The sequence below is a fragment of the Amblyomma maculatum genome, chromosome 1, assembly GCF_055883805.1.
Source record: "Amblyomma maculatum isolate TAMU_Amacu chromosome 1, ASM5588380v1, whole genome shotgun sequence".
Classification (NCBI taxonomy): Eukaryota; Metazoa; Arthropoda; class Arachnida; order Ixodida; family Ixodidae; genus Amblyomma; species Amblyomma maculatum.
In genome coordinates, this window is record NC_139344.1 from 94082604 (window position 1) to 94095068 (window position 12465).

General features: G+C 46.9%; 1 protein-coding gene across 1 annotated transcript in view; it reads right to left on the bottom strand.

Annotated features, from left to right (window-relative positions):
* Nucleotides 1–12465, bottom strand: part of LOC146203219 (luciferin 4-monooxygenase-like) — a 31112-nt gene that overhangs the window by 3139 nt on the left and 15508 nt on the right. Inside the window, exons 2-8 of the mRNA XM_084585404.1 lie at nucleotides 10271–10377; nucleotides 8749–8951; nucleotides 6736–6907; nucleotides 4902–5067; nucleotides 4631–4731; nucleotides 3844–3988; nucleotides 1721–1978 (exon numbers count right to left, since the gene is read on the bottom strand). Coding sequence (XP_084441530.1) covers nucleotides 1721–1978; nucleotides 3844–3988; nucleotides 4631–4731; nucleotides 4902–5067; nucleotides 6736–6907; nucleotides 8749–8951; nucleotides 10271–10377 — 1152 coding nt within the window. The remainder of the gene's footprint in view (nucleotides 1–1720; nucleotides 1979–3843; nucleotides 3989–4630; nucleotides 4732–4901; nucleotides 5068–6735; nucleotides 6908–8748; nucleotides 8952–10270; nucleotides 10378–12465) is intronic.

Genomic DNA, 12465 nt, shown 5'->3' on the forward strand with positions numbered 1-12465 from the left:
AGGTGGTTGCTAGGCAGCGGCAGTGAGAGTGGTGCAACCACGGTGGAAATTGGTGCCATGGCGAAATCGTGGCCAATGTTGCTTTCGCTACAAAATGAACTTTAAGCTATAATAATAATAATAATAATAATAATAATAATAATAATAATAATAATAATAATAATAATAATAATAATAATAATAATAATAATAATAATAATAATAATAATAATAATTGGTCGCTGAGGGTAACAAACTGGATTCCAAGGGAAGGAAAGCGTAGCAGGGGGCGGCAGAAGGTTAGGTGGGCGGATGAGGTTAAGAAGTTCGCAGGGGTCAAGTGGATGCAGCTAGCACAGAACCGGGTTAAGTGGAGAAATATGGGAGAGGCCTTCGCCCTGCAGTGGGTATAATCAGGCTGAATAATAATAATAATAATAATAATAATAATAATAATAATAATAATAATAATAATAATAATAATAATAATAATAATAATAATAATAATAATAATAATTTGTTCACAGGAAGGGAAAGGCGCAGTATCTGTCACACTTGCTCTGTGGACACCTGAACCGCGCCGTAAGGGAAGGGTTGAAGGTGGGAGTGAAAGTGGAAAGAGAGAAAGAGGAGCCGTAGTGGAGGGCTAAGGAGTGATTTCGACCACCTGGGGATCTTTAACGTGCGCTGACATCGCACAGCACACGGACGCCTCTTCGTTTCGCCTCTATCGTGACGTAACCCAACTGCAGCTACGCTGAAGCTGTGGCGCTTATTAGGCCTTGATAGCCTGCGCTGCCACGGAGTAGAGCAGAGAGGAGCGCCGACTCTAGCGTGCTGTAGTGCAGGATGCAGGCTCGGCGTTCGCGTAGCCTATGCCGAATGCACTACAGCACGCTAGAGTCGGCGCTCCTCTCTGCTCTACTCCGTGGCAGCGCAGGCTATCAAGGCCTAATAAGCGCCACAGCTTCAGCGTAGCTGCAGTTGGGTTACGTCACGGTTTTAATGCGAAAGCCTATAATGGCTCAAGCTGTAGTGGACGAAATGTGGCCCGCTTTTGATTAGCCGAGGCGGGATGACGTCATAGAAGTCTCGACCAATAACAGAGCACCACCACAGTATGAGCGAATGACTGGCTACTCTCTACAACCTCCGACCCGTCTCGACTTCTGTGCATATACCAAGATCCCGAATATTTTCTGGACAAATGTTGCTCAATGCAATTTTTTTACGCAGGGTTTAAGATTACGATAATCAATATATACGCAGATCTTTCCTCGGTTGGATTCTAGCTTTTTTTTTTCTGCCATGATTTTTCAAATACGGGCCACACATGGTTTTTTATTGTAGCCTGATTCATCAGTTGTGAGCGCAGGAAGAACTTCAGAAGCAAAATTTTTGGCACGCATCGGATTCTGTCAATATGCTCAAAGCAAATGATTACAACATTCCACAATTTAAAGATGCCCCAGACCTGATTCATAGCTGCTCCTTATACTTTCATTAGTCCCGATCCACCTTTTTACTTTTTTGATCGGCCATCCCTCCCCGTCCAAACTACCCTCCCCACCATCCTCCCTGCATTCAAATCTGCGCATCACAACACCACCAGATGAATAGATTTTTCGAAAATGGCAGTAGTATTACTAACGCTTTCTGTCAGGAGGTCCACCCCAGTGGAACTATACATGCATATGTACGTAGAAAATAGATCTGCGTAGCCTTTCCTCCCTTTACGTACCAGCCACTGCTCGTCGCAGCCTCTCCCTGGTGGTTTCGTCAGGGGCTCGGCCTTGGTGCAGCACTACGAAGGCCCGCACGGCATCACCGAACCGCTCGTGCGGCACGCCGGCTACGAGCGCCTCCTGCACGGCGGGGTCCTGCAGCAGCAGGCGCTCGATCTCGGCCGGTTCAATCTGTAGGTCCATGCACTTGATGAGCTCTTTGAGGCGGCCTGTCACGTACACATCACCCTGCTCGTCGTAGAAGCCCACATCACCTGCAACACAGCCCGGCTCCTGCACGCACTGTCGGACACACTGTACGCCCGCGCTGAGACCTAGCTGGAATTATAGCCGGTATTCACAGGCGACAACAAAAGCTTCGTTCCGCGGAAAGGATGATTGAGCGTACACTGCTGCACTTAGGCGTGTAAAAGAGGCAAACCCCTTGTTGAAAGTTGTCTGAGGAGCCTGCTACCTATTGCATTCGCAACGTTCTGATGTCTTCGTGTTTCTTAATTCATCTGCCATCGTATATCAAAACTATCCGCCGCAATGACTCGGCGGCTATGTGAATATGCTGATCAGCTAACGTGGTCACAGGTTCGAATCCGTCTAGACGGCAACCATACTTCGGCCGGCGACTACGATATTCATTAATACGAAATTCTAGTGCAGCTGTTGAGGTATTTGAACCATAGACGATCTCATACGAATATGCATGTGTAGAACGGCGGCGGCACTTAGCCCTCGGCATCGGAGATCAAAACGTTCCGCAGCAGCCGCCACCACACGGCGAGCAACGCAGAACCCCTCCTTCCTCCTTGCTGTCACGCATAAATCCGCCGTATCCTCTTCATGCTTTAGCCATGTTCTCCTCCTCATGCACTTTTATCCTCTTGCTTCAGCTGTACCCTCTTCTTCGCTTCCCTCCTCGCTCTGCCTTCCCTCTTTTTCATCTTCCGCTGCGCTGCTCGTTCACTCTGCCGGTTGCACCGCCCATGGGTGTTGAGATTCAGGGTGGCCGCAATTAATATGGAGCGCTTCAGTAAGGCGTACCTCATGGCCCTATGTGCTGCTTAGGCATATGCACTGCGCGACACTCAGGGGGTTTACATGAGACCGACAAAGTCGGGTCGGGGAGGCCTGTCGGGCTAAAAACCGGCTATCGGGCTCATGTATACGCTAGGGGGTCGAGCTAAAGGACCGTCGGGTCGGGTCCCGCCAGCCCGACTGCAGGGGGTGGGTTGGCTCGACCCTACCCGATGGGCGAAGGGCATGTATACTCTGACGCGTCGGGCAGGCACCTCCTCTCTTGCCTCCTTGCTGGTCGGGGACGGGACCGTGAGCTGTTCGTCTGAGCATTCCTCCTTTTCCTCCTCTCCTGCCTTCGCCTGGTTCTCTTGCTCGTCGCACGGTGTAGCAGCGATCTTTGCCCGACAGAAACGAGCTCATGTAAACCCGGACGGGTCGGGCTCGCTCAGCTCGACAACCGGCTCCCCCCTACCCGACCCGCTTGCGTCGGGCTCATGTATACAAGGCTACTGTTGTGCAGAGCGCTCTCTCTCTCTCTCTCTCTCTCTCTCTCTCTCTCTCTCTCTCTCACACACACACACACACACACACACACACACACACACACACACACACACACACACACACACACACACACACACACACACACACACACACACACACACACACACACACACACACACACACACACACACACACACACACACACACACACACACGCACGCGCGCGCGCACGCACGCACGCACACGCGCGGAGATAGCAGGACGTAAAGTTAATCCGTCTATGGCCATCAGTGCGCATACTGCCTCAAACCATTCAACCATTCAAATCTTTATTTGTCCTTTTTTCGACAGCCCCGGAAAGTCGCCTTATCAGTCTGATTCTGGCACGTGGCTTAATTATGTTTGTTCATGCTCGATGTCGCGAGACGCACCTTTATCAGTTTCGAAGATTCCGGCCACTCGCGTACGTTTCTACAATATTCCAGGTTGTGCTATAGTAACAGCTTGCAGCTTTATCTAAATGTTTCTTAGACGCCTTTTATTTGAGCGTTGACGTGTGCGACAAGCATTCTTTGTTCGATGACTCATCGATGATTTGACTTACCGGTTTGAACGAAACCTTCGTCGTCGTACACCTCGGCCGTCTCCCGTGCCTTGTTCACGTAACCCATGAAATTGAACGGTGCCTTGACGCATATTTGGCCTTTCTCTCCCGGACCAAGCTTCCTGCCCGTCTTGGAGTCGACCACCTTTGCGTGCGAAAAGGGAATAGCCCCCACTGAGGTCCTCACTCGGAAGGATGTGCAGTCAAAGCGATATCGCTTAGCACTGAATATTCGCCAATCGTTATAAATCTCGCTGCATCACAAAGCTTCAGCGCTCGACTGGTGTTTTAGCTACACTCGTATTGTCTCATATATCACTGAAGGCGTAGACGCCAAATCGCAATTGAGTGAAGTGCATGGTATTACACTGTAGTTCTGCCATACGAAATTTAGTTCATTTTACTAGAGATGGGAAGGAGAAAAGCGGAGAGGTTAACCAGAAGAGTGTTCTGGTTGACCACCCTGTACGTACGGGAGAAAGCAAAGAGAGGGGTGAAGAATAAGAATAAAGCATGCTGCATAGCCATGCAGCATGGATTCTAAGGGATGGAAAGCGTAGCAGGGGGTGGCAGAAAGTTAGGTGGGCGGATGAAGTTAAGAAGTTCGCAGGGGTCCAGTGGATGCAGCTAGTACAGAACCGGGTTAATTGGAGAAATATGGGAGAGGCCTTCGCCCTGCAGTGGGTATAGTCAGGCTGATGATGATGATGACCATGCAAGAGTGCCAGTGCTGGAACCATTCGCGGCTTTTTATCTTCATGAGCTTTCGTTACCTGGACGACCTTACTTTAATTTGCACCATTGGAACCGGTTTTCCAACGCTCCCAAAGTGGCAGGTCTTCAGTCCTGTAGACGTGACGCTGCCGCACGCTTCGGTGAGGCCGTATCCTTTACGCGAAGCGGAAAATACGGGTGATGAAACGGATGGCAGTAAAAATGCACAATGATAACAACGGCTCTCTCATTGCTACCGTTCGCTATTAATTGGAAGATAAGAACACCATCAGACACCATGCTCATGAGTGTGTAGAGTGTGTACCGTCAGCTTTTGGGCTCACCTTGCGATATAAACTTGAAGCCGAACTTGACTTGCGCTTCCCGTAACAATGCGGCGGGAGCAGTACTTCCACCGATGAACACTTTATCGACGCTTTCGAAGGCATCTGATGGCGCGCTGTCGATTAAACTTTTCAGGTACGAAGGGTATATCAAGATGGTCGTAGCCTGAAACGTGAATTAGTTGCGGTCACGTACCCATGAAAGAACGGTCACAATCAAGCGTAAAACAAAGTGGACATTCATCGTTTTGATCATCGCGACGCCGTAACGGCTCGCTCAAGCGTATTTCAGAGAGACCGAGAAGAAAAATTACATCTCTTATGAGACGCCATTCTCGGTCGGGAACGGCGTCTCATAAGAAACCTGCATGCCTACATATGCGTTATGTAAAATACCGCCACTTTCATTGGCAACTAACGTGTTTGTACTGACTCACCAAAAGCGAGGAGGTTATGTGGCGTAAGCTACAGACTGGAGTATTCCCGAACCCCCAGCTTTACAGCAAGTGGCACCCGGAAATTTTTAGCCCCAGGTGCAAACGTTGCGATGGCATAGCGGACATGATCCATATGATATGGACGTGTCCTAGATTTGGAGAACCTGACCGAACAGATGAGTCCTGGGAGGCACTACTTCTCAAGCAGGACGAAAAAGGGCAACGAGAAGTCATCCGTCTTGCCCTGGCCGCTGCTAAGATCCAAGGGATCCAGGTCGACGGCTGAGGGGGAGGACATGGTTGGGACAGAGCTTCGCCTCGGATCCTCACCAACCTTTCGACGGGTGCAATAAATGTTATTTCTCTCTCTCTCTCTCTCTCTCTCCGCGTGTTAATAGTTGTTATTCTGCTCGCGCACATGCTCGAACGCAAGCGCATGCTATCTTCTCATAGGTCGCTTTGTGCTGACATAGCGTAGCGCGTGCAAGGAATTGCCGTATCAAGATTTCGCTGCTTGCGCGAGCATGTCGAAACCGGCGTGAAAAACAACCGCTGCCCTAAACTTGTGTTCTTGTACGAACGCAGCGTTGTTTGCGCACTCCTCGTGTCTTTTCTTCTTTTTTTTTTCTTCCCTATGTTATGCATCACGTCCGGCTTCCGCTATTACAAGATACGGAAACACTTATTCAAACGCCTCTGATACTTAAAAGAATACTGCTTCTATTTCGCTGTGCTTAGCAGCAGTTTGTAGTTCAGAAATTTTTTCTCACTACCGTCTCACTTCCTCGAAAACGTATAGACCTTGTAGCACCGTCTGACATTTTTTTTTTTTTTTCATAATTTCTGGTCACTACTGTATTTTTGCCCGTCTTAATTACGTGTGAGGTTTCCGCTACCTCGCCTTTCAGTCCCCTCTCCTACCCAAAGCAGAACGTTGGCATTTCATAAAGTAAGTGTATTTCGATAAGTTTTTCTGTCTTTGATCTCTTTCTGGGAGAGTTAGCTTGCCAGTTTTAGGAAAAAAAAAAAAAAAAGACAGTATCACACATCACTCTCTTGTGAAGCTGAAAAAAAAAAAGAAAAAGAAAAGGGCTTCCCACGCTTTATAAAAAGCGTGGGAAGCCTGTGTATAATAAGAAAGCGGGCTGCGAAGTAAGCCCACGTTCATTGCATCCTTAAGCAGTAAAATACTTCTTCGCGTTCTCATTAATTGCTGGATTAGGCATTTAATCGTTCCTCGGCTGCACATACTATTTAGCTTTTTTTTTTTTTTTTTTTTTTTTTTTTTGTCATAGCATGGCACGTTTCAGCGGTGGCCGACTGTATCAGCATTCTTTGTTTTGAAAATTTTTCCTGGCCGCCTTTTTGACTCCCCAGAATTTGCATAAGCTCTTCACCCTGTGCCTGCGAACGGCTGGCACCAACAGGGCCGGATCGAAGGAAGACATCAGAAGCAACGGAACGCCCATCGCCAGGCATCCGCAGCACAGCCAGAGGCCGCTGATGTGTGAAAGCGGTGCCGCGCACAGCACCAGGTCCCGCTGTCCCAGCTGGTCGGATGCCACTTCCCTGCATGTAGCGAGCACTTCGAGTCTTTACATACCCTCACTGGATGCTTGCGAAGAATCACAAATGCAAGTCAGAGTGAAGAGTTCGTTCGCGTGAATAACAGGCGTTCGTCTCCAACATGTTACCAAGCCTTCAAGTGAGAAGACGGAAAAAAAAATATAATAAAACGGAACCTCGTGTCGCAGCTGACGCGTGGGCAACTCAAAGAGCACATGTGCAATGAGTCTGTTGTACAAGCAACAAAACGGTGTACCCGATCAGCCCGTAAAGCTGTTCCCAAGTGCCTGCAGGCTACGTGTCGACACGTCAGTATAGACCAACGCCGATCTGTGACGTAAGCAAGATGCGGTGACGCTGCTGTCGCCAGTCTGGGCCATAGAACTCTATGGTCTGGGTATGGTCTGGGCAGAGACTGGGCGTAAAGAGAAGGCTTAGCGCCAAAATATTTCGAAGCAGTTTTATGATTTCCCGTTGCGCCTACGTGAAACTACGAACCCTCATTGCAGAGGCGGAGTATCTTTAAAATGCCTCGAAACGTATGGGTATACAAGTCGGGAGCACGGCTCATAGAAATACATGCAAGGAAAACGTACCAAAATGATTTTCCGATATCGGAGGGCACCAATAAACACGGCAGATGGTTGAAAGTTAGCGGTTGTTTCGAATAAAAAGTGCGGCAAAGCATGCTACGTCATTTTGAAGGCAATAAACTTCTAAAGCACCTCGATAAATGTGTGTAGGAAAAACTTCATTCCCCTGAAAAACAAGCGATCCGCTGGGTACTGCTCGCAATTGCCCCAGCTTCTCGTGCTATCCGACATGCTGCCACGCAGGCTACATTCCCTCTTGTATACTGCCGCACAAATAATACAAACTTTTAAGCCGAAGGCAGCTCTCAAACAGCACGATAAACGAGCCGCGCGCCGCAGCAAACGACTAAAATGCCCCGTCTACTCACACAAGTCGCGTTAGCGGACGCCGGCGTCCTCGCGAGCGTCGTCTGCGCCGCCGCCTGCAGTGAGCCGTTCTCCTTCATTTCCCTGTCATGGCGTTTGATACGTGCTTTTTGAATGCAAGTGTGCCCCATGCTGCACATCTTGAACAACCGTTATTAGTAAGCAAATTCAGTGCATATGGCTGCGTATAACGTAGAGAAGCTTGCGTGATTCGGAGAAACACCCAACGGATAACGTGCGTGTCGGCGGTATGTACGGCTTCACAACAGATATTTTTGGCGGCGTTTTAAAAGGTGATTGCCTCCGGAATGGCATAGTTTACTTTTTACAGATTTTTTCAAGACTCTCGCAAACGTTTATTGACCGGCCACCTCTACTGGTGTTTTGCGAAACAAGAAAAATATTGCGGTAAGTTGCGTTTACGTGTGTTTCTATGGGTCGCCCTCACAACTAGCATCCCATACTTTTGGTGGTATTTTAAAAACACTGCGCCTCCGAAATGGCATTTCATGCTTTCACAATCTACTCTAGGAGGTGCATGGTTGCTCTGTACCAAATGACAGCATCATAGGTGTCTTGTGAAGTTAGAAAACTTCTTTGAAAACTTTCGCTTCCATGTATTCCTACGGGCGGTAAGTCTACTTTTTCAACCCAGTCTACTGTAGCGTCGCGAGCACCCACTTTGTTTGTAAACACAGTGTTGGTCTCTAGGAATTAATGAGCTTCAATGACTCTCAAATTACGTGATAACGGGTGCGCGAGCCACGTGTAGCTTGAGTCTGCTGCTGCTACGGAAAAAAAAAAAAAAAAGGATGACGGCCGGGAAACTCGTATCTAGCGGGCCTTCCACTGTGACAATTTCAGAGGCTATCGGTGGGTACGCACCGGGTACATAGCAATTGGGTAATCCACTGGCGGTGTGAGATGGCCACCCTCTTGGCTACGCCCGTGGTGCCGCTAGAGTAGAAGGCTCCCATCATGGTGTCCGGGTTGGCTCCTCGTGGCATATGGAACTCTCCCGGCTGGCCGGACTGCAGCAGCTCTGAAAAGCTCACCAGGCCTTCCGCCTTCCCGAAGATGATGACATTCTGCACAGGGTGGTAGGCAGGCCACCAATATCATGCCTGGTGCCGAGCAGCTCCTCCGTCAAGAGTTATTTAAGTGTTCTTTATTTTGAGCCTTAATTACAACAAGCTGATACTTATTTGGGCCTTCTCTGCGCGCGAGTATTCTGTAGCTTCGTTGGATATCAGTGCATAGATCTCCAGATGTTTTCTTAGACAAAAATACGAAGGACTTTAGCGAATAAAGTAGTTAAAGGCGAAAACCTGAGAAGTCTCATCTTGTCTAACGTTCCTGTCATCTGCAATCCACACTTGAACGCGCGCCAACGAACGCCACGCGACAGGAGCGACGGCGTACCACCCAAACGCACATTTGTCGGAGAAAGTGTGACAGGTACTGCGCCTTTCCTCCAGAAGTCTCATCTTGTCTAGCGTTCCTGTCATCTGCAATACCACACGCGCGCCAAGGAACGCCACGTGACAGACGACAGTATGAGCCATTAAAGGCTTCCGCCTTAATAATATGCACATCGTTCTGAAAACAGTCGGTCTAACCTGGCAAGGTGATCTCAAATTACGTGTCACGGCACGCGTGACAATTCCTTTCACACGGCCAAGCTGCTGTTTCAGCTGCGGTCGCACGTTGGAGAACTAAATTAAAGGTGAACAAACGAGCGAATTTGGCAATGCAGAACTTTTTTGTGAGGAGCCCATTTCCTAGCTTTGGCGTCTTTGGCAGTACCTGCTCTGAAGTGAGGAGGAAGGGTGGAAGGAGGAGGGCGTAGATAAAATGAAAGTGCTCTGAAGAAGCACGAGTAATGTTCAGAACAGGAGAAAAGATATCTGTAAGGGGCGAAAGGGGTCATGGTCGGTCACTAAAATCATCTGATTGGATCAACTATGCGGTACAAGATGATCGAATTGATGAAATAAAAATTAGACGAAGGGAGAGATTTGTGGAATGCAACGTAGTACGTCAGGATGAAGCACAGCATGCAACTAGTGGGCAGGGTGACAGCAGCTTGATACAGGCAAGACCGCTTATAACGCTGACGGTTGTTGGCTGTACCTTGCATGTCTCTGCCACAAGCTATCGGCCTGTCCCAGCGCTGCCCCCCCCCCCCCCCCCCCCCAATCTTTTAATTTGAGTTAAATAATCGCGTATGTGCTCTGTAACACGACTAATTTTACTGTGTTTGGTTATTCACAGCATGCGATGATCTATTGCGGCTAGCCATGCAAAACGTCCTTTCTTTTTTTTTCTTTTTTACTGCACTGGATACGTACGACAAGCGCGAACCATACCGCAGCATCGAGTTAGTGCATTGTAATTTTGGTCTTACCTTCACTGAGGGCACGAGGTCGAGCATTCCTTTGCACTTGTTCGAATTGGCGGCGTCACTAAAGATGAGGGTGGGACACACTTCTTCTATCTGCTTGCGGAACTCTCCTAGAAAAAGTTGGTAACGGGGCTTCAGACAAGAGTAGTATGTACTGAAAATAAACTTTGCAGCACAATCTAAGCCAAAGAGGATATTAGGGAGCGCACACATTGCGAAAAAATAAAAATGTTCATATTCTTTTTGGATTTTCAGCAAGTGACACTGGATCATTTGCACAAGCATTCTGTTACCACCCTTTGCGATGTTATGCAGCAGTCACTACGTTGGGGTCGTGCTGGTCGCATCTACTCACCTACAGTTTCTCCTATTCAGTGGTAGATGTCACCGCTACTAACGATTCGAGGCTGGTTCGAAAGCGATGCCCTGACGTCCTCGTCAAAGCCTGGGGTTACACTTATCAATTGAGCTCGGGCACTACGTATTGTTCTGACGCCCGGCGAAGCTGGCTTAACCCGAAAGTGCTCTCGAAGGTATCGGGAAGAGCTAATATGTTAAGCTCTTTCTGGAGTAGACTGAGCCAGAGAGAAACTGGGGGATTGCTATTGTGATGACCACATTTTTTTTTCAATTCAATTCAATTCAGTTTATTTCCGTCAAAGCGGCAGGGGCTCGAACAAAAGTGAAAAACACTTCACTTAACGAGGTTCAAGCCCCTGTGTACAAGGCATACAGCGGTCGTGCAATACAGCATACAGCGGTCGCAAATGTTTAGATAAGCAGTGCATAATCTGCAGGACAACCTTTTATAGAAAAAAACAAATGTGCAAGGACATTGCATGAACTGAAGCAAACATGATAAAATAAAAAAGCTTCATTTGCATGTTAAAAAATTGCTCAGTCAGTGTAATGAACACAATACATATATACAGTATGGACAAAAAACAAAAAAATATAAAGAAATAGTCATCATTATACAATTCTTAACGAAGGTACCATCTCTCTTATGATGCAAAAAAAAGTCTTCAACGCTGACATACTAACATTTTCTACCATGTTATTGTGAGTGTGGAGATAATTAAGTAACGATGGAAGTGAAAATTCCAACATTTGACGGCTAAAGGTTGTGCGTAAAAAAGGAACTTTCCAAATTTCTGGTGACCGGGATGTAGACCTATACCTCCCTTAAACTTAAATTTGCAGTGGATGTGATAAAGGCCTCATTGTTATGTAGACCTTGCTTGTACCTTCTGGCCGAGGTGAAAGAGTAAAGATTATGTATGGGAAGTATTTTAAACTCAGTGAAAAGGCTTCTGGTGTGTGTATTTGGTTCTGCACCTGCAATGAGTCGAACGGCTTTCTTTTGTAGAATGAAAATTTGGTTTAAATTTGTGAATGTAATGTTACCCCAAACAAGAAAACAGTAATTTACATTGGACATAAATAACAAATTAAACAAATGAAGTTTAACAGCAGGCGGTAAGAAATATTTGAATTTAGCTAGTATACCCACGGTCCTTGAAATTCGAGAAATCACGTTATTAACATGGACATCCCAGAACATATGTTTATGGAAATACACACCAAGTGTTTTAATTGTATCAACCACCTCTATTGTTGAGTGAGCAATAGATAGGTTTATACCCTTTGTCGTTACCCCTTTGTCGTTATACCCTTTGTCTTGGGGTGAAAATTACTGCCTTAGTTTTTTTGCTGTTTAGTTGCAGGGAATTTGATGTGCTCCATAAATATAAATCGCTGAGAGTTTTCTTTATGTAATTTTCTAGGCAATCGTAACTGTGATTACAAAACAACAAGGTGGCGTCATCGGCATATATGACAAACTTTGCAACCGAGGTGATGCTCGTTGTATCATTGATATAAAAATTAAATAGTAAAGGTCCCAGGATGCTTCCTTGCTTCCGGAGTAACCAATTTCAGAGGTTACTCCTTGAATTTGGTAGTTAACTTTTTTTTTTTTTTTAATTTCGAGCAACGTCATAAAACATGTGCGGAGGAGGTATTTATTAAAAAAAAATCCTTCTTCCACCTTCTCCAAAGTGATAGCCACATAGCCACAATACTGCATAAATTGCAGAAAAAGGTGGTCAATAAAACAGAAAGTTGAGCTAGTTGGTACATTTTTAAGGAATAACAGCGCGAAGATGAGGGACAAGGGTGTTGTCTTCTTCCTTGTC